Genomic DNA, 27,575 nt, shown 5'->3' on the forward strand with positions numbered 1-27,575 from the left:
ACTCCAGCCAAACCATATCAATATCAGTAGGCTTATCATTTATGACCAATTCATTGCAAATAAAATTGTCTCTAACATAAAATAAAACCCCACCACCTCTTTTACCTACTCTATCCTGTCTGAATAAATTATACCCAGCAATATGTAATAACTCTGCATCAGATTCGGTAGCCCATGTCTCTGTAATTCCGATAACATCCAACTTCTCATCCATAACTATGCTTTTCAATTCATCCATCTTGTTCCTAATACTGCGAGCATTGGTATAGAAAACTTTAAGCATGCCTAAGTTGCTTTTATTTAACACCCTGAAATTTCCTAAATTACAATTGTTAACATTACTACTCTTGTTTGTCACTTTATTTCCATTTCTAGCAATACCCAAAAACATATCATTCTCTCGATACCTGGTGCTTGAACCATGCCCCCCATTCCAACTTAGTTTTTTGACTCCAAAGCCCTTAAAATTAATCCACTAACCATTTTGACCCCTGTAGAGCTCAGATGCAGGCCATCCCTAGCAATCCAATCCCGTTTACAATGACTCCATACATCAATGAACCTGATACTGCGCTTTTCGCAAATTGACTTCAGTAGCAAGTTCATACACCTCGCACGTTGATTTAGCCAGCTCCTATGCACTCCATACCTGGGAAGCAAACCAACCACTTGGACATTTGTCGAAAAGCTGGTTGCTTTATCCAACAGGGATTCCCATTCCCTAGAAAACTCCTCATTTTTACTGTGGCCTACATCATTTGTTCCCACCCACAAAGTAACCATGTCCTCCTTATTCAATACTCCCTTCTTTTCAGCAACCATATTAACGTCTTTTACCCGAGCCCCTGGTAAACAACACCTAGCCACCTTACGCTTTACTCTCCCAACTGTGTTACCCACCTCCCTTACCATAGAGTCCCCCAAAATTACACCCTTAGTTTCCCAATCTAACTCCTCATTTGAAACTTCCCCCTGAATCTCTGGAACATTTATACCCTCTACAACTGGCTTACACCCTAATGCTAACTGGGCTTCCAAAACTAGCATCTTAAGTCTTAAGTCTGAGAGTTCAGCACATTTAGTGCAAATATAATCCTCTTCAAAAACAGACTCATTTTCCCCCTTATACAGGCAGAACATATGACATAGATCACAAGAGATCCACCTGTCCCCCTTCCCACTCTTTACCTCTTTCATAATGCATATAACACCCATTTCTACTCAGTGAATATGTTCCAAAAGGCAAAACAGTAAGATAAAAATGCAAAAAAACACAGAATAAATACTAAAAACAGCAGTAAATAAACAGAGTTGCTACACCCAATAAAGCACACAAGATCAAAAACCAGGAGATCACCACATGTTAGGCTTAGCTCCAAAAAATGCAAAAACACTTCAAGAATACAATAACAGCAAAAATGAGCCCCCAAAACACAATAAAACTAAATTACATGATAAAGTGAAGTAAAAAAACCTAAAACTAGACAGTAATAATGAAAAATTATAGTAAAAAAACACTTATCAAATTAGCAGCAAAAAACACTCCCTGCATCACAGGCGCCCTCTAGTGGCCGTTTCCCCTGTAGTTAAATGTAGTACTTAAAAACGAACAATAGATTTTATCACTCGAGAAGTAACTTTGCCTTAACCGTTGGTAATAATGAAAATTAAAAAATATGAAACTTCGCCATTCTTGGGTTTTTTTGTCTTTTATATTTTTCTTCAGAAAATGCTGAATTTTAACTAGTTTCCAGCTTTTTTTACCCGAAGACAATTTTTGCACTTTGTCCATATACTTACGCTACAATATGCTACAAGTACCCCACATTTTCCCGAAAAAAAGACGAAAAACCCACATTTCTTTTAAAAAACCCAACTTTAGATGGGTTTTTTTTGGGTTTTATTTAAAAAACCCTGGGTCCATGGGCTTTTTTAAAAAAACCCGGGTTTTTGCCAACCCTGGATTTTAGTCATTAAAATTTCAGATTTTTAATAACTCATTCATTAATGGCTGGAGAAGAAATGTTTTATCATTTTTGCAAAGAAAAAAGTAATAAAAGCAAGGAAGTTCTAATTTCTAAGGGGGGGGGGGCTTGAGCCCCCATTTGCCCCCCTATATGGGTATCAATGATTCATATAAGTGGCAGTCACTGCAAAGGCACCCATATGGAGGGGGCAAGGGGGGTCAAGCCCCCCCCCCCTTTAGAATTTAGAACTTCCTTGCTTTTAGTACTATCTTCTTTGAAAAAATGTAAAAACATTTCTTCCTCAGCTGTTAATGAATAAGTTATTAAAAATGTCAAAATTTAATAACTCTAATCTGGACTGAAATCAGTTTTCATGGGGAAAATATCCTGCTAAACCACGGGAGAAATATCTGAGCCCCCACCCTTAGAATTTTACAAATAGGCGCCCTTGGGCCACTGTACTAGCTTTTTTAGTTGTATATGTAATTCACTCTAATGATGATAAACATAGAGGTAGAACAGGGGCACATACGGTCACTAACTGCCAATTAATTCTGTATCAAACAAGTTGAGCTATTTTCATAGATTTCTCATATTTTGTGCAATATATTATGTAATACAGTAGAAGACCGTTAGAACGCTGATCTATATAACGCAATTCTCTATAAAACTGCACAACTTTTCAGAAGTTATCAATAGGTTTTGAAGCTTGCAAAATTCCTCTGTTTTGCTTTGCAAACATAAAAATTGTTTGGCAAATTAAATTTTGAAAGTTTTTCATCTTTCCATCTTAATTCAAAGCTTTTAAATTTAAAATTAGTAATCATAATAAACAGATAGATAATGCACTTTCTTTTGATTGTGAAACATATGTATTTTTGAATAACTAATTGTAATATTGGTGCTTTAATATTCATTGCAGATAAAGCTCATTCTGAAGTGCTAATATATAGATATATTCTGAATGTTAATTTCAAAATTTGTGAAATGAACTATATAACGCAAAAACCTGTATAACGCAAAAGCTGTGGCCCCAAGGTGTGCGTTATAACGGTCTTCTACTGTACAAATGTAATGGAAGCTAAGGTTGCTGTTTCGTGTCTAGGGGCATCTAACTATGTTAAAAATCTATTCAAATTGTCATAAGTTTTATGCGCTGGGAGAATATTTGGTTTACAAATACAGAATCCTACTTCGCAGAAATTCAGTTATTGCTGTAAAGTCTGGAACGAATTAACCTCGATAAATGAGGGTTGACTGTACTATCATAATTGCTTTTTTCTTCTGATACTTTTGAAAGCATAGTTTATTTCAGTCAAATGCAAAGAATTAGCTTAATAAATGAAAAAAGTTGTGCCATTGTGGCAAAAGTCATTTAGTCCAGGAGGAAAAAAGAAAAAAAAAAAGATGAATCATTGTAAAAAAATTAGACTTTCCTTTTTGTTATTCGGTGATGTAAATGAGTCATATAATTTATCTGAACAACATTACTATTAGAGTTCAGGGGCTATAAAAGGATTTTTGTTATTTTCAATAACAATTTGAAAGTTTAAATGACAATGTCTTAAAACTGGATTTTGACTTTTGCCTAAATGCTGACAAAATCTTGTATTTATAGTTTGAATCTGACTTTCAAACATCACAAGTCCGTCATAGTAAAAAAAATAATACTGTTATTTCGTATGTTACTTGATTTTTGACTGTCTAAAACTTGATCTAAATTCTATCTTAATTGCTTTTCCTCCTCACTTCTACCTCTGAATACATTGGCCGTTCCACGGAAAAGCTGCTACTCTGTCCCGCACGTGACAGCTCATATGTTTCATAAAAAAATAATTTCCAATCGTAATCAACTGCGTTTTTTGTTTAAGAAATCACACTTGCCATTATGATTTCTTTCACAACAAAATTTTGTTCATTACCCTTTTAAAGTATTATATTTAATGAAATATATTCACTGCTAGATGTAGGGGACAAGATATTCATTTTCCCATGAAATAGCCTACACATTAACCAAGCAAATGTTAATAATCTTTTCCCAGCTGTTAAATTTGCTGACCTCCCCCTTCCCCCATCATAGTCTACATGGCTTTCCTGATATTGATAGTATGTTTTCTATTCACAAAAATGTTTTACCTAAAAGTTTGAAAATGAGTTTGAATATTTGAAGAACTAAAATACTTTGTCAATAGTTTTAAAAGAACCTTTTGTAATCATTTTAGAGAATGATTTGGGATAAAAGCTTCCAGTCAGTTTTTGAAAGTGATAAGGAAGAGCACTGGTTTCCTTTGCAATTGATGAGAGCTGTTCAGCCCTTTTCCACCCATTCAGATGATGTTCAAGTGGAAATATTAAAAGTAATGTATTCACAAATTTGTTCATTGTTCTATTTTGCATGGTTGTGTTTTTCCTGAGACAGCAACAGAAGGAGGCAGATAGAAAATGCTCTGGGGTCTAACACTAGATTCAGAGAAAAATTACAAAAATACTTTTTTTTCTCTATTTTTCCTTTTTTTCTGCACCTACAACTTCATATGGTGGCAGTGAGAAGCAAAGGGATGTAAGTTGCGAAATTAAAAATTTGGAAATAACCAGTACAAATGGTAGGTGAACCTCTCTTCTCTCTTGGGCAAGAGATGGTACTAGTAGCCCTAGTAGGTTTTGTTATAAAACATGATTTATAGAAACTTTTCAATGAAAGCTTACCTAGGATGTTATCTTGAAATGCGTTTTACTCAAAACTTGAAAATGTCCTCTTATATTTCTTTGCTTCTCATTGCCTCATATGTGCTTTAGTCTACTGATTAATCCAAGTTTTTTTAAAATTCATTGGGAAAATGTTAAAGCGCAAATTATTTTTTGAGTGCCGAAAGATTATACTGTCTTTATTTTGCATGAAGTAGTTCAATATAATTAACTGTTTCTTATCAAAGTAATTTTACTGATGAATTCTATTTCACCCTGTCCTGGCCTTGCCTGAAGTCTTTCGGTTTATTACTTTTACAAATTGAATTTAAAATGAAAGATGTTACAGGGCTGAAGTTTAGCACTGAAAACAGGACAAGGGGTCATTGTTTTTAGCTATTTAAATCTCAGGCTAACATGGATATTAGGAAAAATTATTATTTTAGCAGGGTAGTGGAACTTTGAAACAGCTTACCGGAAGAGGTGGTAATGAGCACGGGAGTAGATAGTTTTAAGAGCAGTGGCGGATACAGCCGGCGGCAACCGGGCATTTGCCCGGTGGGCCGGTCATGTATGGGCCAATCAACTAACAACAAAGTCTTTTGGGCCTGTCTACTAACAGCAAAATTTAAATTTTGCGCGCATGTATTTAGAATAACGCAAATTCACAAAACACAGCCTCAGCTCTTCTTTACGCGTGGGCTAAAGCTTGCGGGTGGGGGGAGACAGGGCCATCACCAAGTGGGGGGGTGGCGGGCGAATTTCTGAAATGGGGCTGCCCAGGGTCTGATTATCACACAGGCTGACTAGGCCTAGGCCTAAGGCCCCATGTTTCTTAGGGGCCCCACATTTTTTAAAGAATTATGCATAGCACTGCAACGATATGAAAAATAAATAATATTTTTTAAAAAATAAAAAGTTATGACTTATTAAATGGAAAAAACTTCTTTAAGGGGGAATTTTTAATCATTCTGCCAGTAACGAATTTACTTGGTCACGATTATGAGGGGTCCCAAAGGTGTGAGATTAGACAAAGAGGCCTCCAAAAGTGCATTCGTGCTTTAAAAATGTAAATCAAACACTGCATAGTCTTCAGGGGGCCTCCAAATTTATGTGGGCCTAGGGCCTCACTTTTAGTTAGTCGGGCCCTGGGGCTGCCAATATATTTTTAGTGGTGTAATAAAAAATAAATTAATAAATTAAAAAAAAAGAAAAGCGGAAACCTTAGCGGTCATAAAAAGTTAAAATACTTTTGGTTCTCTTTGACGCTTTTTTTTTTTATAAATGACGATTCACAATTGCTATAAAATGCAACTCACAACAAAGGCCGACGTGAGGTCATTGTCAGCTTAGTGGGAAAATAGGGGCCCGGCTCGGCATTGACCTTGCGCAGAGGGTAAAGTACAGTACTGGCCAAATTATTAGATTAAAAAGTTTTTTTTTTTTGTATACTATTTGTACTAAAATACTATTTATTTTACTGTTAAAGTACAGTACATAGTGTACACTGATTATTACATTATTTTAGCATAATTTAATGTTTGCAGGTGGTAGCACTGTCTGCTTTGTTTATGTTCTTTGTTTATCTTTCCTACCAGGAACAAAACCTCAATCAGCTTGAACAGTTCACTAGTTCTTTTTAATAGTGTGTTATGTAATAGTTAAAGTTAGTTTTAGGTAATTAGTGAGTATGTGTATGTGAGTATATATACTAGTGAGTATAAACTATTTTTTACCTCCTTTTTTAAAAAGATAAGAAATGGTTTAAACCTTGTGAAAAGTATGCCAAAAAGACTTAAAATGCTTATCAAGAACAAAGAAATGCATACTAAGTATTAGACAATTATTTCACTGTTCGTTAATGTGTCTATAGTTATTTAATCAATAAGGAATTTGCTTTTAAAACAGTCTTAGTCTAATAATTTGGCCAGCACTGTATGCTAACGGTAAAAGGTGTGGAAGGAGGCTCTTGAAAAAATTGATCTTTGTAATTTTTTTCCCCGGATCCGCTTTTGCTCTCGGCGACCCTGATTGTAACAATTGGAATAAAAGTGACAAAATATTTTTTGCGTAAAGTTATTTTAAAAAGGGCAATCTTAAAATACCATTGAGGATCATGAAAGACCCTACATTATTAAGATTACCTAATCAAAAGCCAAAGGCCGCCGAAATGTGAGTTTCAAACATTTTTTTGACGAAACATAAAGTAAAGTATTCTGTACGCTGTACAAATTCACGGTTTTGGGCCCCTTAGTTTAAAAAGAAAATAAGTTGATAAAAACCAATGTCGGAAGAATTCCGGTGATCCCCACAACCTCATACACCGCCCTTCCTAATATGTATCATCGAAGATCGTGTAAAATTTAAACTTTTGGGCTTCAATTTGAATAACTTCATAATTGAACAGCCGAATCCACTCCCGTCATAACATGGAATACCAGTTTCGCAAATTTGCTGGGGGAAAGTACTCGAACCTCTCCCATTTTTTTAACATTCCCAAAGATGATCTAAAACTGTGTTTTTAAATTAACAGTATGAAAAACTTTCTGGGAAAATGCCCCGTCTCCTTGTTTCTCAAGGCATCATCAATGAGGAACGTTTCAAGTCTCGTTTTTAGTGCTTCAATTTCGAAATTTTCCGGGCTGAGCCTCCCGAAAACTCCATTTTCTAACATCACTGAAGGTCAGCAAACATTTTGTTTTTGGAACTTAACTTTCGAGTAACTGCCGGTGCCCTAGTCTTTACCAAAAAAGGTTTTTAAGACTTCAATTTGAAAATTTTCTGGTGAATGGCCTCGGAATCTATCTCGACTTAAAATCACAAAAGATCTTCTAAAACTGCGTTTTCAGAGCTGATTTTTTTTTTTTTTTTTTTTTTAAATTTCAGAGGAGAGCCTCCGGAACCGTTCTTTATACCATATATTTTAAGACTACATAGTTTTTAAGACTACAATTTCGAAAATTTTCCGGGGGAGAGGCCCTCGGACCCCCCTATTTCAGGTTCAATGTGGATCTTTCCATTAAGTTTATATTGCTAATACTTTAATGACTCCCAAAAGAAGCCAGAAAGCTAAGTCCACTTTCTCTCTCTCTTTGTATTGATACATGTGTTTGAAAAAAAATTAAGTTTCTGCCAAACTCGTGCCCGACCCCTCCCACCAGGTTTCTGACGCCGCATAGAGTCTGGGGGTCGTCAGGGTATGGCAGTATAAAAAAAGGAATGTTTTTGCTAGGACCAATAATGTATGTTTGTGTTCAGAGACCCATCACATTCTAAGACGGCCCTAGTCTTTCACCCATGAACATCGCTAGATCAGTTTCATATAACAGGGCAATTAAGTTACTTGTTGTGACTGCAGAAAAGGACATACTAGCCAAGCAGTGTTATCATTTCGGAAATATTCAATCACGTTCCAGACATTATAAAAATACTTAAAAATGGACAATTACAATCACAATTTTCCTCAAAATAAGGTTTAGCTTATACTGTTTAAATTTGTTCACCATTAAAGAGCAGAAGTGTTCCTATCTGTTATATTTTGTTTAAATAAAACATATTGAGGTGTTAAGAATAATTTCCTCATATTTAAGTGATATCCCAATCGTTAGGTAAAATTTAATATCTATAAAAGCCATGAGGCCGCTACATCTCCTAATGCCAGGGCCGATTTTTTCAACCAATCCGCCACTGTTTAAGAGGGCCATTAATCTTCACTGGGGATTGTAAATTGACTAGGACCAGTCTAGTTGGGCCCAGAGCCTGTTGCTGGTCGTCACTTTTGTATTTGTATTTGTAAATACAAATACATACGTTATGCATTGAACATTGCATAATCATGGACAAAATTAGCGATGAACTTTTGGTTTTGTCTTTCTATACCCTTAAGTGTACCCAAAAGAAAGTGTTTGGGCATATTGCATCAAATAACTGTCAATAACCAGAAACAAAACTCAAAAAGAAAAAAGAAAAAAAATGTAGGAAAGTTTGCCAGCCAAAGTAAAAGCAGAGGATGTTATTAGGCATGATTTTTCTTCAGATCTATGTGTTATGCTTGCTGACACTACAGATATCTTTGTAATTTTCTACAGAAATGGAATTAAAACTTACAGGGAGAGAATTTTTTAATTTTTTACAAAAGTAACACACAGGCCCAGGTCTGCATACCCGCAGACTCCGCAGTGCGAGAGGGAAGGGGGAGGAGGGGTCCTCCTTAATGGACCCAGCTACCCAAGAAATTAAAAAAAATAGCACTAGCTCTAAGACTTATTAACGTTTCAAATATGCACTGCTAGCCTCCGATTTCAGAGGGTTTTGATTTCGTTCAGCCTACAGATTTTGTTGTTCAAAATTTGTAGATCCAGGCCTGGTAAGATATCATATAATGAAGCAATTACACTGTGAAAGGGGCTCTTTTTCTTGTTTGGGCTTCAGGGATTTTCTTCCTGCATTTCTTCCTTCCCTGTACCCTTGAACAGATCTGTGTTAAAACTTACTTTTTATTGAATCTTTTTTTTTTTTTGCATTTCTCTAGGTTCTTCTCAATATGACCTGCACTCATGGACAAAGTTTAACTTCTACATCAATAACTATGTTAATATCTATTTGCTTAGAAGCTTATGGCAATGGAAATACTGCTGTAAGAACTGCTGCCCAAGCTACTGTCAACCAAACGCTGACATCATTCTGTGTTATGTTACAAGAAACAGATGCTGAAGCTGAGGTTCATTTACATTTTATACTAACTATATTTAGTTTAAAATATCTGTAATGTTGAATATTCACCTAGGTGCCCTGATGAGAGGTTACAGTGATCTCCTAGAAAATTCCCTTATTCAGCAAATTTTGTTTTGAATATTCTGCAAGTTTAGAAAAAGTTTTGCGATATAGTTGTAACATGATGCATACTAATGAGCATCGACTTGTAGTGCATGTGTGGTTGCCAATGCTTTGACTGGGAAAGGCAGTCCATGGAGTGTGAATAAAACAGTTAGACGTTCATATTACTTTGTCCTCCTTATTTTGTATTGTCATTCCACACATATTAAAGAACCCAACCCTGGATGATTTATAAATATATAACAATAGTAATTAAAGAAAAAACAAAACAAAATCTTGATTGTAAAAGTCATTTGTTGTTGAAATAATGATGAAAAATTGCTTTCTAGGTTTTCTATTGTTAAATGTGATAAAAAAAAAGTGTTTAGTGTGAAATAAGGCATTTATAATAAGGTAAACACACCAGTAGTGGCCAATGCTTCAGAGTGCTTCAGTAGTGGCTACTTCAAGGTTTATATTTGCAAAAATAGGATTCCATGTTTCCCAATGGACTCAAAGGTGCAATAACTAATACCTCCTGCACGTTTGATGCACTTTTGAATCCATTGGGAGTTCTGGAATCCTATTTTTTCAAATATAAACCTTGAAGTGGCCACTACTGGTGTACCTTATATACCTTCTGCACGTTTGATGCACTTTTGAATCCATTGGGCGTTCTGGAATCCTATTTTTTCAAATATAAACCTTGAAGTGGCCACTACTGGTGTACCTTACGTAATTATTTTTTAAACTTTTTCAACAGATAATATTATTTTTTATGGCTCTATATTAAAGGGTCATATTACATTTAACAAGAAAATCTTAGAGCAGATGTTAAGCAAAATTCACTTCATGGATTGTTTTTTTTCTTTACTATTGTCTATTTTGTTTTCAATTTAAAATATTAAATAAGAATCACAACGTTAAGTGCAACCTTCATTTTTATTTATTCAAAAGAAAATTTAATAAAAATTTGATAATTGAATTTAAAACTGTGAATAATGAATATGCTTGAGGGAGCTTGCGAATCAAAAGTGCAAAAAACTGTTCACAAAATCCTTGGTTGTCCAAACATTGATTACAATACTCTTTGAAAGCACGATTATGCATTCCAGTTCTTTTGAGTTCTTTAAGCATCCCAGCTGACAATGTTTTATTTTGTAAGCTAGAGGACCCGACAGACGTTGTTCTGTTCAAACTTCGTAAATTAAAAAGTTAAAAAATTTCAATAAACTATCAAGTGCTTGAACCGTTTTGTTGAAAAAAATAAGTAAAAAGAAAATGTTTTTAGCTGCTTGGTGTCAGAAGACGTATATTTATTACAACTTGATTTATCTAATGCCAACTGAGCAGTTTTATCAACTATTTTTTCTCCCATACTTGATGGTTTGTTCCATCAGCCATACTCAAAGGATAAAAAGCGTCCTCAGATATTAAGTGTAAAAAACTAAACACCCATCTAGAACAAATGGGAAATCCCACTGCAACATCTTCCATATGAGAAAGAATAAAACAATCAAAAGAATAACGTTTAAAAAAATGATAAAGGTAAAATCAGTTCTCTGAATTAGCGAAAATAACTCATCCCCCCCTCCCGATGTAAAATAAACACATTCTTCAACTAAAATGACCAAACACTCTTTAAAAACGAAAAACAATTCTTTGCAATTCGAAATATTTTTCCAAATAAACAAAAATACAATAAATTGCATTAACAGCAGCTTTAAAATGCAAACAAATGATCATGCAACTCTATTGTTTATATCCAAAGTCACCAAACCACCACGTTACTGTAATCAAGCTGATCAGTGAGCGAAGCCAACTCCGACCGATTAGCAGTCTGATCTTTTGAACGAAAACTTTTAAAACTTTATACATTGCCTAATTTGTTCAGTCCACCAAAGATAAAGATATTTCACTGCACTGATCTTTTGTGTACAGAACTATCCTGTTGTAATTTATCTGCACGAAAATAAAATTTGTTACGTCTTTAAATTCCATCATCTTTTCCTTTAATAATGTACTGATTAGTTTGATAATCCTTAAAGTATTCTTGACATTGGTGCCAAAACTCAGATGGATTTGAGCCCAGAAACAAATGTTGCTAGGTACGGTACTTTCTGATCATTCGGTTAGGAAAACCTTAAGCACTGATCCGGTCACATAGTTCAATTACGACGACAGAACACACGTTTTGCGTGAACCTTCCAGTACTTTACTTTAAAATATATCTCGGGTACCTAAAATCTTTGCTTTCAAGAAATGAAGGCTTCACTCTCTCTCTCTCTACGTTTTATCTATTCTCAATTGACATATCACAGTAGGAAATTTCATTAAAAAAAGCAGAGCTGGCTTTCTTATTGCCCTTTGGCAACGGGTTAAATATTTATTTCAGTTCTCGCTCAACAATAGGTTAAAATAAATAGTAGTCATTTGGGAGATTAATATTTATGTTAACCTAAATAAATATTGATTATTAAAATTTAATCAAACAATCCAATGTTTAAATTAATTAATTAACAAAAACATTTCTGATTCAATCCATCGCGCTTCTATATACATATAAACTGTGCTCGCCACAACTTAATTACACACAAAAAAATTGATCAAAATCGGTCCAGCTGTTTTAAAAGCCTTATGGTGATAAATATCCGCATAGAAGATTTTTATATATTAAGATAGTAGTCCAATTTATTACATTCTTCATATTTAAATTAATAATTGAGTGCTTAATTATCAATTCTTAAAACACTGTTTTTATTTTAGGATCAAATTGATGATTCTGATGCAGAAAATGGTAAACATTTTAGGTTAATTTATTGTATTCAATTTTCTAACATACTGCTTCAAAATGCTATTGTTCATACTTATTTATTTGTTTCTAAATTGAAATTTTCAGATTTCAACCCACTGGAAAGTCTTGTAGAAGAATTATATCCGGTCTTACATTTTACTTGTGAAAAATTGAAAGATAATAGAAATATGTAAGTTCAAATATAAACTCTTGAAAAATTATCTGTTAATAAATTTTGTGCTCGTTACTATTTTCCCTTTTTGCTCATAACTATCATTTATTTTATCATTAATTTTTTTAAGGACTCGTACCATGGGAACTCGTAAACCTGTTGCAGCTTTGCTTTTACAATGTGTTTTGTCTGTGCTTAAGAATATAAAAGTTGATATCCATGAAAGTTCTGAATTTATAAATTTCTTGTGGTGAGTAATACTGATAGTTATTTTGTGTTAGTTAAGTGTTATTCTTATCCTGTAGTTTTATACAATTTTTTAAAGACTATAGTGGTTTAAGGTTTGTTTTTTTGTTGAGGACATAGAGTGTTTGGGTTTTAGCTACAAGAATGTAGCTTATGAAATTACTTTTTTTATAACTCTTGTAGAGTTGAGGTGGATATTTTCTGGGTTTTGTTTTTTCAGTTACCTAGTGTGTGTAAAAGTTACCTTTTTACATTTTAAACTTAAAAAAAAGAGGTTAAAAAAAATTGTTATTTTTTTTTAAAAACATTTTTCTTGTTTATTTTTTCCCCACGCACATTCAACTACTGTGGATTATCTGTTAAAAAATACTTTTTTTTTCTATTGGGCCTATGGATTTTCATGCCAGTGGGGATTCCCTTCTTATTTTGAATGAAACATTTTTCTATGAAAAATGTATTGCAAAGTGTTCTTTGAATGCTTTTTTATAATATTTACACTTTTACTTCAAATGTCTGGGACAATGATATTGTTAGTTGTCAAAATGCTGTTTATTAAATTGAACCAGTTTTTCTTGAAAGTGTGTAAGTCAACTTACAAACAGTGTTGACTTATGCCCTTTTAACAAAAAATTATTCAACTACTCACTTGATTAATCCATACAATACACTTTGGACTTAAAAAATTTCAGTAAATTCAACTCTTAAGTTTCAAATATTTTTTTCACTTCTGGAAGATTCATGAGCTTTAGTGTAACCTGTTTCATGCTAAGGTGCTTTCTCGAAAAATAGAATTAACCTATTTTAATCAATTTGTTGCATTGATAAGGAACAAGTTTTATAGAAGTTTTAGCAATGTTTGGTTGAGAAACATTTAGTATGATCAAGTTACATAAATTGAACAATTAGTTTTAAAATGATGTTGCGGTTGAGAGTGGTATTTCATGTTCTCCAGGTAATTTAATTGTTGAATACAGTGAAACCTGTGTAAGTTGACCACTTGCGGTGCACTACTTTAATGGTCAACTTAAACAAGTGGTCAACTTATAGAGGTTGAATTATATGATATGGATCTAATTCTGTGCCTGAAAATAGTGGTCAACTTAGATAGGTGATCAACTTACAAGGGTGGTCAACTTTACAAGTTTTATTGTATTAGGAATTATCCAACAATATTTGAGGGTAATGTGTTTAGCAAAACTTAATTTCTTTTTCTTAATACATTTCAACTTTTGTTAGGCAAGAACTGTGCCCCCTTCTTGTTGCTTTACTTGGCTCTCCGAAAACTGATAAAAATATTGTGTCATCTCAGAAAAGCTGCGAAGGTACAGAAATTGGAAGAGGATCTGGTTGTTTAGCTGCTGCTCCGTCATGCCAAAGCATGGAAGCAAAAACTATTTACAGGTGCTTATTTAGTTCATTCTTTTCACCTTATATTCCAATAAAATATAGTGTTTGAATGTCAAAGGCTTTTATGCTTTAGATATTTGAATCTGTGAGTTTATTTATCAGATCATTTATGATTATTCATATTTCATTAATTTTATTATTAAATTTCTAATAATCAGTCCTTATTTTGTACTTAGGAGGAATGTTTATCAGTTTCATCTCTTCTAATTTTTCTAATTTAAAAAACTAACTTTTTTTGTTCATATATTTTTGTCTTCCAATGCGCATTTCACTACCTAAATAACTTAGTACTAACAAACAACAAAACTACAAAAATGATTTTCAAAGTTCGGAAAGAAATAATATGAGGTAGTGAGAAGCAAAGGGATGCAAGTGGCAAAATTAAAAATTTGAAGATAACCAGTACAAATGGTAGGTGAACATCTCCTCTGTCTTGGGGCAAGAGATAGTACTAGTAGCCCTGGTAGGTGCTGCTGTACAGCATGATTTAGAAAAAAAAAACAAATCTATGGAAGCCTTAAATGCACTTTCCTTAATTTCTGCACTATTTTTCCTGAAGAGCTCTTTTCTTTTTTGATCTCATAATGTAATTGGATTAATATTTCAAGTATTGTTGAATTAAATTAATGATTTATGTTTTAAACATTGTTAATAATTATGTTTTTGTTTGAATATATTTGTTGTGTTGTATCACATTATTAATAAACACAATACTTAGTATCGCTATAGAACTTGTGAGACTGACCGGAAGCATTGGATCACTGCGCCCTGTTTTGGAGTCTCTGTTTCATCGCATGCTTTTATATCTTCCTATTCAGCATAGACTTGAAGCTCTTAAAGCCGTCAAAGAGGTAATTTATTACTGATGATTTGTACTTTTTGTAATATACAGAAATATATTTTTTCATAGCTCCGTTTTTGACTATTTGCCGGAAAAAATAAGGAAATATGCAGGAGGAAAAGTTTAATGTGCATTGCACTGCTGAAAAAAGTCAAACTAAATTAAAATTAAATAAGTATTTTGAAATGGAAAAATTTAAAGTAAATTTTTGAGATGGTTTAAATTTCAGTGCACACTAAATTCTTTTAAGAAGGCTCTTGATCTTTATTAGAGACTAGTGGTACCCGCACGGCTTTGCACGTAATAGAAAATAAAAAGGTCTTTTGGTTCGCCTGTATATTTACAAATAATATATGGTGAATTTTCTCACCAATTGGCTTGTGTCCATGTTACAGTTCCACGTTATGATAATTTAGTAATTTACTCCTCCGTCTTATGATAATTTTGTTCTTAAAATAGGAATAGAAAAAGAACCACATCGAATTTTCGAAAAAGGTGCATACCCCCATGCTACAAAATAATTCTGTGCCAAATTTCATGAAAATCGGCCAAACGGTCTAGGCTCTATGCGCGTCACAGAGATCCTGACAGACAGAGATCCGAACAGAGAAACTCTCAGCTTAGTAAAGATTGATACATTGACGAAAACCATTCTAGATGGGCCCAAAGCTAGGGTGAAAATTTTCTGTCTGATAGATTTTTTTTTTTAAATTTATTGAAAATATGAGGCAGAGTGAGATAGAACAAAATTAAGGCTAAAAAGTAATGAATAATCAGCGGATGTGTGAAATCTGGTAAAACCCAATTCAAACTAACTTTTTTATTTAATTATTATATTAACGATACAAAATTCTTAAATGCAGTTGGATAGTTTGCTGTGATTTTTTTGAAGCAGTCATCATTGTTCTTCAGTATATTTAGTTATTTATCTGTATTTAGACATTGAAGCACCTTTTATGGACAATAAGTTTTTGTTTTTTTGAAATTTTTAAGTAGCAAGTTCTGTATTCAATCCTTTTAGTTACTTAATAACTAAAAATGGCACCTTAAAATTTCTATAATGGTAATTTTACAACTTTGATCCCTGGCCCAGAGCTTATTGCTGGTTGTCACTTTTGTATTTGGATACGTTTTTGATACATGTTTTTTTTCCCCCCAAATATTTTGCCTTCTCCTAGTTTTCAAAGCCATGTTATACATACTAGGATTTGGGTTTCCAATCCTAAAATCACAATTCCAAATCCCTCAAGATACCCCATGATATTTTGCTTGATTAATCCTGCGGGATTGAGAGCAAAATCCGGCAAGATTTCCAATCCCGCAAAGATTTTCCATGTAAAAGTTTTCAACTTTTGCCATTCTTATAATGAATGCTTTCACATGCATCATCTGAAATTTGAATCACCTTCCACGTATATCTACAAGAAGAGCAGGAAAAATTTTGTCTCGTATGATGAAATTTCGGTTTAATATTTATCTACTTGATCCCGCAATCTTGACCGATTGGCTCCATTTAATCCCGAAACCCCGCAAGATTGGAAACCCTAGCTAAGATCTCTTGTACTACTTGACTAATAAGCAGTGATGTTCCCATTAATTTTTCAGATTGTATACTCCCAGTAATCCATAATGCACAATATGTGTATTAGGGTGGGCCGAAAAAACTTTTTTTGGAAATCTGTTTTCGGATAGTGCGGAAAAGTTGCTATATAGACCCGTTATTACCCATAAAAAATTTCGCTAAGTTTGTTTAATATTTAGCCGGCGCTATTTGACATTGAAAAACTGAAAAAAAGGGCAAAAATGCACTTTTTTCCAAAAAAAAGAAAAAGGGGGGGGGGTGCCAAAAATAAAAGTTTGAAGCTAGTTTCAGCAAACATTAGCAGTGCCGGATTTATACAAATACAAATACAAATACAAATGAGACGACCAGCAACAGGCACTGGGCCCAGCTAGGCTGGTCCTAGTCAATTAATTAGTCCCCAATGAAGATCAATGGCCCTCTTAAAGCTATCCACTCCCTTGCTCATTACCACCTCTTCCGGTAAGCTATTCCAAGTGCCCACGACCCTGCTAAAGTAGTAGTTTTTCCTGATTTCCAAGTTAGCCTGAGATTTAAATAGCTTAAAACAATGACCCCTTGTCCTGCTTTCCCCGCAAAAATTTAATCCATTTACATCTTTCATTTTGATAAATTTAAATAACTGAATCATGTCCCCTCTGACTCTCCTTTGCTCCAGGCTAAAACCGTTGGAAGTGTGGAGGACCCAGGGCAACGAAGGAGTGGAAGCCCCTAATCAGGGTTCGAAAAGATCATCATATTTTCGAAAATATTCGATATTTTGATATATATATCCGAATATTTTGATGTATATGTATATATCCGATATTTTCGATCAGCACTTTAATAATAAATACATCCTGAGTTACTGCTATTTATTTTTTTATATTATTATTATTATTATTATTTATAGGGGAGAAAAAACGTAAAGTTTGCTAACCCGTGAAAGTTAGGATATTTTGTAAAACTTTTATTGTAGGGGCCCCTTTGTTGTATAGGCCCCGGGGCAGTAGCCCACCTGCCCTCCCTTAAATCCGGCCCTGAACATTAGAAGTATCTGTCAGTGAATTAGTTGAAATCCTCAAAGACTTTTATACATTTCGTAGAATATTTAGCTACGCTCCTTTAAGACTGAAACATAGGAAAAATGAAAAAAAAAATTAAAGTAGTTTCGAAATAAGTAAATACTGAAATGCTGCGCAATACGTTACTTAGAAAAAACAATGAAAATTCAATTAATTTTAAGCGACATTTGTACGCCAATTTATAAAAATGCACACTCAAATAAAAAATAGTTACATAAGATGCTAATTTTTTAATCTTCGGTTCCAATTGTTTCTCCTGGATAATAAACAGCGCTCAACTGCTTCTATTATTCCTAAGATTATTTTATAACTATTTTAGATATGTTTGACGAATAGAACCCTTGAGTATTAAAAAAATGTGAATCCTCTGAAGTCCTTTAAACTGACCAATGAATTGAACGCAAATATTCTTCTTTTTCTCAAGCCATTTCTTCCTCTCGACTTTACGACCCTCTTAAGAGACGAAACCCCCTGACAGGAAATGCTATAATTCTACACCTCCACAGCTGGGAGTTAAGCAATTAAAGGGGTCCTCTCTTGTGTGACTAAAATTGCTAAGCAGTTCTTGCTGATTTCTACTTAGTTTCTCCTGAACAAAAGAAAAATATATTGTCGATAAAAACAAAGTAAGGAGGGAAGTCGATAAAAAAAGGAGCAAGCTAAGAGAAAGGGATTTAAGAGCAATTAAAGGGGCAGTTATAAAGAGTTTGTATTTTGACGGCCGCAATGATGATACCCTTCAAAAGACATTTGGCCATCAAAAATCAGCATCTGAAGCACAAGTAGCACTGATAGAAGAACCAGGTAGCAAGTTCATCGGTCATTTATCACTAACAGTTGGTGAAAGTGCAAAATAAATTTCGCAAGGTAATATAGGCTTTGCAAAAAAGTATGATATGAGCTTGCTTAACTTATCGGTTATTGGATGCGGCGGAAAAAAATGTAAATACGGGATGGAGAGGTACAATAATTCGTTTACTTGAGACATATCTCAAAAGACCTTTACAGTGGAACATATGTCTGCTGCATACTAATGAGTTGCCACTGTGGCATCTTATTCTGGAATTAGACGGTTGCACAAAGGGGCCACATTCATATTCTGGAGCTATCGGACAACTTCTTAGAGATTGTAAAAAAAATCCGGTAGTCAAGTTTGATAAAATTGACTGCAATCTTCTGGTTTTGGACATGGAAGATATAAAAAATTTAAGTACTGAACAAATATATTTGTATAGAATCTGTCTTGCCGTAAAAGATGGTAGTTGTCCTTCTAGCGTGGCTGACAGTAACCTAGTCAAACTCAGTCATGTGCGATGGCTGACAACTGCAAACCGTTTGTTATGCTTGTATATAGGCACTCCAACTCCATCAGAAAATCTTACAATGCTTGTAAAGTATGCAATGTTAGTTTACTCTCTAATGTGGTTGGAAATAAAAATGAAACCGAACTGCCAGTATGGTGCCCAACATGTTTGGAAAGTGATTTCTCTTGCAAGGCAGTTTCCAGACAACGTTAAGGAGATAATTTTCAAAGTTCTCTCAAATAATGCATATTTCGCTCATCCTGAACAGCTGCTGTTGACAATGTTGTTTGACTCAAGAAAATACATTCAGGAATTAGCTGTTAGGCGCATTCTGAACTCTAGAAATAAGAAGACGAAGAGCTTGGATGGTGTACGATTTTTTAAGCGTCCTAAACTCAATTTTGAAGCCGTTGATTATGTTGATTTAGTTGATTGGGCAAACTGTGTTGTAACAGAGCCACCTCTTACAATGCATCTAAAAGACCAACAATTGAAAGAAATGTACAAAAAACAGCCTACAGAGTTCATTTTTGAGAAGAAATTTCCTTGTCACACGCAAGCTGTGGAACGTTATGTGAAACTAATAACCGAGGCTGCAATAAAAGTTTGTGGTGAAACTGCACGAGATGGATACATTCGTGCCAAACTTCAACCCAGGAAAGAACTTCCATCATTTGATTACAAGGAACAATATTATTCCAAAAAATAATATTCATTATGCATGAGGTATTATAAATCAAATTTGAAGATTTTTTTTCAAAATTTTATAATCTCTATATGTAATTCTAGAAAATGTATGATGCTATTGCGTGATAATAATTACTATTATTAATAGTGCTATTTAATTAATTAGTCTATTACTTAATTTTGAAAAATAATTTTCACATTGGTTTTTAACGAAATTCAATTTTTTTTCAGTCTCCAATTTTTGATGTCGGAAAGGAGCAGTTAAATGCTCATTAAAATCAATGAAACATTTAATGGGCTCGATCTGGCTCATTATATAACATTTTCTGTGCATTCCAGCAAAATATTTGAAATTTAGTTTTTAAAAAAAATTTCGACAGAAATTCATTTTTCTCTTTTTTTTCGGTTTTTCAGTGTCAAATAGCTCCTGCTTGATATTTTTTAATATCCATGTAATTTTTTGTGAGTGCTAACTAGCTCACTACGCAACTTTTGTGCGCTATCCAAAAATTGATTTCGAAAAAAAAATTTTCAGCTTATTTCGGCCCACTCTAATGTGTATGCGATTATAACTATGAGTTCAAAAGGCGCTGATTTAATAAGTGTTAAGAAATACAAAGAAATAAGGTTACTTGTAGCAGAATATGGTAACATAAATACATTATTTTCGCCGTAAGAAAATTTTAAAATATATTACTGGCAATTTTAATGTGATTCAATAGTTTACTCTCTAAATATCACCAACAGTGGCCAAATTGAAACATATTTAAAAAAAAAAATCGCCAAATTTGTTGCCAAGTTGGCGACAAAACTTGGCTACCAAAAGACTGGCGATATATCGCCAAGTGTCCACCAAATTATAACACCACTTGAGTTTACATTGAAATTAACAATGATTTCCCCCCAAAAAGGGGCAAAAGATCCCTTTAGAAACACCCGAATGGAACCAAAAGGTGAGGTGCACAACTAAACCCCACTAGGAGCGTACATACCAAATTTCAGCTTTCTAGGACTTACCGTTCTTTAGTTATGCGACATACATACGCACATACATACCTACATACAGACGTAACTAGAAAATTCGTTGTAATTAAGTCGGGAATCATCATTATGGATATTTCGCGTGTCTATACACTCTTAGGCACTTATCCACTTGTGGTCGAGTCGAATAAAAGAACTCAATATTCATTCGGGGGTGAGTAAAATAGAAATTAAAGTCGATTTTTGAGTGAAAATTTTTCTGCGAATACAATTCTTCCTTTTTTGTAAAAGGAAGTAAAAAATAGTTGAGAGTATATGCGGTATATGGAGTATACCCTATGGGAACACCACTGCTAATAAGTACACGTTAAATAAAAGAAAATGTCTCTCATTATCAATATTATGGGAAGCTTTTCAATTTGTATTTGTAGCTTAAGTGGTGTTTTACATTTTGATTAATTTTTGGGTAGAACTGTCTAGTTTACTGTGCTTAACCTTTGTTGGCACAAGAAAAGTTTTCCAGCTAGAATCCTTCACTTGCTTCTCATCACTAAATCCTAAAAAGTGTAAAAAAAATTTATCACTTATTTTGGCCTAAAATTATTAAAAATTATGTGCTCCTTCACTTTGCTTTTTGTACTAACATTTTATTTTCTTCCTTTCACTTACTAACTCACTAACATATTGAATACTGCAGCTATTTTCAAAGCCAGAATTACTTCTAGAATTAGCAGCTCCTCCTCTCCATGCTACTAGTGATAAAGATTGGATATCATTGGATTTAGATCTGATTAAAATGTAGGTTACTTTTGATTGCTAGTTTATTTTTGAAATGTGAAATTTTTGAAGTTTAATCATTTATTTCAACTTCACTTTCTTTATAATATCATTCATAACTTAATATTTCTGGGATCAAGTAGTTGAAATAAAAGAGTAAAACATTTATTTTATGTCATTAGTTGTTAATATTAGTTCTTTGCGTAAAACTTTAGGTTTACCAACTGTTACATTTCACTTCTCATGCAGAAAATTGTGTTAGAACTGACGTGATGAAATTGCTTTTTTTTTAAATTTCATAAGCTGATTCTTTTAGTGAGAGACTTCCTAAATTTATCATTTTGCTTTTTTCCCTTATACTTTTACAACTATATTACAATTCGAATTTTTCAGTGACACAAGGAGCTAAAATTGATATTGCAGGGTGTCTACTGATACTGGAAATACTTGTATTTTAGAAATGTACTGGTTTTTTTTTTAAATGCTGAATTATACTGAAATTCTTTTTAAATACTGGTAGAAATATAGAAAAGTTGTGTGAAACCGCCGAAAATTTGACAGATCTTCAGATATTTTTACCTGCCCACATTGAAAAATTGTCCTTATTAAAAAAATAATACTAACAATATTTATGAGATATTTTTACATAAATTTTGTGATTACTTTTCATACTTTTCTATAAATAATCTCAAATGTGTGTTCAGTTTCGTATAACAGGTACATTATCTATTTACTTCTACTTTTTAATATTTTCATTAGTAAATCCTAATAAAAATATTACAATTACTTTATGTAATATCTTGTGAGGACCCCCTCACTCATTCTCTAATATCTTTTCACTTTTACTGTTCCGTGGTTCGAAAGAATTTAAGAAATGCAGCTATTATCCATAAGAACCAATCAGCATTTTTCTTTTTTCAAATGGAGATGTTTTTAACTAGCAAATGTAACTTTTATAATTGCTTAAAAAAATCTCGAGTTAAACCATCAAAATTATAATATTGAATTTTTGGGTATTTTGATCAGGCCATCAGTATGTCTTACAAACTGTTATGTTACCTATACTGCCTTATTCGGAAAAGATTGACCGAAGTAATCGAACAGGTTTCCAGAAGTTTTTGCCGCTGTCGGTTTTTTTTTTTTTTGGTTTTAGAATAAAAAAGAGTAAAGAAGTACTATTGACATTTGCCATCTGCTTGGCAACAATTTGTTCCAGCCAAATATGTGGCTAATGTTACCTAATAGCACATTTCTTTGTTGACGTCTAGTCTATCTTTCCCATGAAGGCAGTGCAGTGGGTTCATTCCCAAAAGTGAGTGTTATCAATAATATGCGGTTAAATAATTAGTATAAGTTATGTGAATTATTTATTTTCCAATAGAGAAGTCTGAAGGTTGTAGTTATGCTTATTTATTAAACACAAAATGGGTTAAACGTTTTGTTCACTGAAAATTTATTAATTTCACAACTTTTCAACAATGAAAATGTAAAGTAATACAGTATAACCCCGTTTTAACGAGTGTCAAGGGACTTAAAAAAGTTTTCGTTAAATCAAGGAGCAGAGACATTCAATGCAAAACCAGACCAGTGAAATGTATCATTAAATTGAGGAAATCGTTCAATGGGGTATTATTAAATTAAAGTTATACTATAATATGAAATTAAGTTTTAAAATGATGCAAAACACTACTAAATCAACTAACATTTTCTTTCCTTTAGCTGCATTGATTCTCTTGGTGAATGTTGTCACAGCAGTGATAATAACGTATGTTATGCAAGTGTTAGTTGTGTTTCAAGTCTATTAAAAAGTTTGGAGCAAATAAATAATGGTGAAAAGATCAAAGAAGATTTCGTAGTAAGCATCAATTCTCAGTTTAGAACTCTTGAAAGTGCAGATTATAAAGGTATGTATAGTGTGCAAAAGTTAATTGACTTTTAAGGGTTTCTTTTGTTTTGTTTTGTACATTATTACCATTTTTTTTTAATTCCTATTTAAAAGTCAATATTTTACATAAATTAAATCAATGAAACAGATTTTAGCTTTTTTAACTAGTCAAATCAAAAATTTCACTTTTATTAATTACCATATATGAGGGCAGAAGAAGTGAGGAGGGGGGGCTTAACATTATTGGTACTTTTTTATGATTAAAACAAAAATTAATGCTAGTAAATCGAAGTGTAACAAATAGTTATTTTGTAATGAACTTAACTAACATCATCTTCAGTGTTACCTCTTTAAAAGTTTTACTTCTAAGTTGTCATATTGTTATTTTTATTGTTTGAAATTAATGATTTTAAAGTGTCTTCTTTTTTTATTTATGAATATTTTGTTACTAAAATATTTTGTTACACTTATAATGGAATGCTGTACAACTTAGTAATGGAGCGAGTTTTGCTTTTAATGATTTAGTTTATGAAAAAAAAATAATAAAAATAATAATTACATCCATCGAGAAACATTGAAGGAAAAAAAAAATTTCTACTACACCGTGTTCTACTATTCCATCTACTTTCTGCTACATTTCTCCTACAAAATCATTTCATTATGTCTTTTCAATGTATTTCAAAACTAATCCCTTATTCTGTGAAGCAGAATGTGTTCCCGCTAGGCCGTTTTTGAAGGGCGCTGCACCCTGCCCTTTTCCATTTCAACAGAATGCGCCCTGCCCTTCTTTTACATCGCGAAATGCGCCCTGCCCTTTTCAAAAATAAGAAATTGCACCCTGTCTTTTGAAAAGATGCCTCAAGCATCGTTTAGACCTGCTGCGATGTCCTGATGTCCGGGCAATTTTATTTGTCCAGCGATCGTCTGCAAAAACGCCCATTTCTTATCATTGTTCCCAGACTTTCACCCTGAAAACGGCCCCATAAACAAAAGGGAAAGGAAATACCTAGGCAAAGAGGGGATGAGATTCTCAGAATTCAAACAGGCTTATCAGTAGGAGACAAAGGCATGTTCTTCCTTCTACTGAGGGTGGGTTTTTGAAAGGTTGTGGGATGGAGTAGGGTCTTCTTCTGGGAAGGGAGAGATTATTGTTTCATTCCTTCCCATCCTTGATCTTCTGAGAATCAACATGAGAGAGGGAATAGGACATTTTCCTAACGTTTCAGCCCTTTGTGTCCGTTTTTCGTTTGCACGTGGAAATTAGGCCTTGCTAATTTTAGCGCATTGCTAGTGATTGTGTAGCAATTTTTTCACATCTGTTTCTGGAAAGTTTACTTTCTGATTGTTTCCTAAGAAGAACATAGCACAAAGCTTACTGGGCTAAAATGCAAGGGTATTTTTTTTAATATCTTGGATTTTTAACCCCCTCCCCCAAAAAAATCGTTTGAAATGGAAACATATCGCTTTGACAGGGCGTTCATTCAATTCTTTACTTCTTGCTAAGTATTTTTATTATATTTGTATATGTGTGTGATTCATATAACAGATCATTTAAAACACTTATTGACATTAGAAAAAGCAGACTTTTGACATACTTGTGCTTTTTCCAACTAAAACGATCTTACACTGCTTCTTTTTCGTTTATAAATATTATAAAATTGATTTTTAAAAAAATCAGAAAAATAAAATACTGATATATTAAATTTTCACAAAAATTGTCTGAGATAAAAGTCTTGGCTTGGCTCAAGCTGCTTATGCCATTGCGGTTAGCAGTGCTCCAAGACTAGGAAATAGAACTCAAATAAAATCTTTTTTTGTTTTGCACCTTGCTACGACTGCATTTTTGAAGCAGTAACACAGTATTTTAATTTAATTATTCTATTTGAAGTGTAATATATTTCAAAAAGGAGAACTTACATTCATCATGATTTTGATGTCTACTAAAATACTTAATGGCACTATGCACATTATTAGGCAGTTTCTTAAGTAGGAAGGAGAGATCAGTAATTAAATACTGTTCTTCTTAAATTGATATTCAAAGGGTTTTGAAATGATTGGAATTGTTTTACTCTTATAGGATAGGTAGTCAAAATTATGGCCTGAGAAGTGTTGAAAAACATCCAAAGCCAAGTTTCAGCATAAGCTAAATGTTCTTATGGAGTGTGAAAAATGTGCTTAGCGTATAGTTGGCATTTGTGTAAACACACAAATGCATTTGGGGGGGGGGTGAGCTAACCCTATTCTGAAGACAAGTGCATTTTCTGGATGAAGTCAATTTAATACTGATGTCAGTGGTGACAGCAATCAAGGGAGGGGAGGGTCATGGGGGAATTTTTGCAAGGTGTTTTAAGTGTTATTTCTCCACTTAATCTTTTTATGGGGGGGGGGGGTCTCAGTACTTTTTGAGTGGTGCATCATTGGCCTAGGGTGGGGGGTCACCGCGTTGAAATAGTGCCCTTTTAAAAAAATAGTGCCCCTTTCAAAGGCCAGCACCCTACCCTTTTTTTTTTTCTAGATTGAACACTAGTACTGAACTCAAAAAAAAAAAAAAAAGAATAAATCTGAAAGTAAAATTAAGAATTCCGAGTTGAACTATTTAGAGCCTTTTTATTATCCTAGCCTTTACATTAGTATGGATAAGATTATTTCAAAACTTTTCTGAACTATGATAAAAAAAATCCAGCTACATAGCAAATAACTGAAAAATTCATCATTTCATTGATTTTTGTAATTTTCAATAGTGCCAAGTCTCATTTTAAATAAAGCGTGATGGTATTTATTTCGACCAATAACACTTGTTCCTACACATTTTTTTTCCTTCATATCTTAAAGAAGGAAAAACATGCATAAATACAAATGTCTTTAAATTTGTAGGTGCCAAATCTGAGCGATGGTTGAAAACAAAATTAAGAAATTTGCTTGCTGATAAAGAAAAGAAAGTGCTCTGTAAATCTGATAAGGCAGACACTGTAGATGATTTACAGTCCTCTAATGAAAAAGACCATGAAGATAATGTTATAAAAAGTTCACCTGCTAGTTCTGATGAAGGTGATTCAAGTGATGAATTAGACAAGCCTATGAAATCAGATGAATCATTTGAAAATGATAAGAAAGAAAGTAACGACACTCAAGAAGAAAACCAAACTGTGGAAAGCAAAGAGTTGTTGGATGATGAAGAGCCTAAGCATGAAGATATATATTTTAAAACTTCAAATGAATCGCTGGAGAAAAAGGAAAATGATAGTTCAGAGTTGTCTGAAGATGATGTGCAAGAGAAAATAGATTTACAGTTAGATGTACAAAATGATGAGAATCTTCCAAACTTTTGCAATGCACAAGAAATTGTGTCCCCTGTTACAGAAAGTGCTGAAGATGCCTTGGCGTATGTATCTTCATCTTCAAGTGAAGCAACAATAGATGATATTGATGAAGATGTAAGTAATTTGCTCATTATAACACATTATTATTAACTTTTACTGTTATGTAAATGCATTAATGAGTAAGGATGAGGATTTGCATGTCTTTTTCTCATGTATTTGTTCGTTATTTTTCGAAATCATCAGATATCATACCAATGATTTCTATCCTAGTTATATTTATGGGTAAAGTATATAGTGCCCACCGCTTTTTAAAATCACATTCATTCTGAGGACATTTGATTTTACAAAGTGGCTGATTTTATAAACCGGAATACCTACATTAACAAAAATTAAAGGTTTTAAAGTTTTAATACTCTAAAAACAAAATAAATTACTTCATTTATTTTTGTGTTAAGTGTTTGTCATTTTACCTAAACATGAGTTTCATTTTTTAACATTGCACAAGGGCCTTAAAGTATTGGCATACTGTTACTTGGTAAATAGAATAGGAAAGCGTGAGAGTTTACTAAACGTTTTGTAACTTTTAACATTATAAATTCCTCCTTGCTCTAAAATGCATCGTATATCATCAAGCGCTTTTCTGACATCTATTGATCATTGAAGAGGCAAATTTTTTTTTGTACTGAGATTTCTTCATCTTCTGAGACTGATTCCTTCACTTCTTGGTGCTTTTCTTCATCAATTTTTTATGTATGATGTACAAAAGCTTGATTTCATGAAACAGCGATAGTGATTTTAATAAAGGATGATTTTAACATGTAATAATTCTGTTCTTCGAGATTTGATTTTAAAAAGCGGCTGATTTTATAATCCAGTATTTGTGGCGGGTACTGTAAACATAAGAATCTGATGCTCTGCAATAGCTATTTTAGCAACTTCTATAAATGCAGCTAGAATTTGAAGCATATTATTTTTATGTTTAGCAAATATGTACAAAATATTCTGAACATAAATGTCTTACTTTATTATCAAACTAGCTGCATTTCCC

The 27,575-nt window shown here is 33.2% G+C and overlaps 1 protein-coding gene across 1 annotated transcript in view; it reads left to right on the plus strand.

Annotated features, from left to right (window-relative positions):
• The window catches only part of LOC129226368 (brefeldin A-inhibited guanine nucleotide-exchange protein 3-like), a 129,138-nt gene that overhangs the window by 4,697 nt on the left and 96,866 nt on the right, over positions 1-27,575 (plus strand). Inside the window, exons 2-12 of the mRNA XM_054860972.1 lie at positions 4,190-4,324; positions 9,184-9,372; positions 12,234-12,264; positions 12,367-12,451; positions 12,564-12,683; positions 13,916-14,080; positions 14,805-14,937; positions 21,243-21,343; positions 23,042-23,226; positions 26,082-26,391; positions 26,452-26,641. Coding sequence (XP_054716947.1) covers positions 4,193-4,324; positions 9,184-9,372; positions 12,234-12,264; positions 12,367-12,451; positions 12,564-12,683; positions 13,916-14,080; positions 14,805-14,937; positions 21,243-21,343; positions 23,042-23,226; positions 26,082-26,391; positions 26,452-26,641 — 1,641 coding nt within the window. The 5' untranslated portion in view covers positions 4,190-4,192. The remainder of the gene's footprint in view (positions 1-4,189; positions 4,325-9,183; positions 9,373-12,233; positions 12,265-12,366; positions 12,452-12,563; positions 12,684-13,915; positions 14,081-14,804; positions 14,938-21,242; positions 21,344-23,041; positions 23,227-26,081; positions 26,392-26,451; positions 26,642-27,575) is intronic.

This window comes from Uloborus diversus, chromosome 7, assembly GCF_026930045.1.
Source record: "Uloborus diversus isolate 005 chromosome 7, Udiv.v.3.1, whole genome shotgun sequence".
Taxonomy (NCBI): Eukaryota; Metazoa; Arthropoda; class Arachnida; order Araneae; family Uloboridae; genus Uloborus; species Uloborus diversus.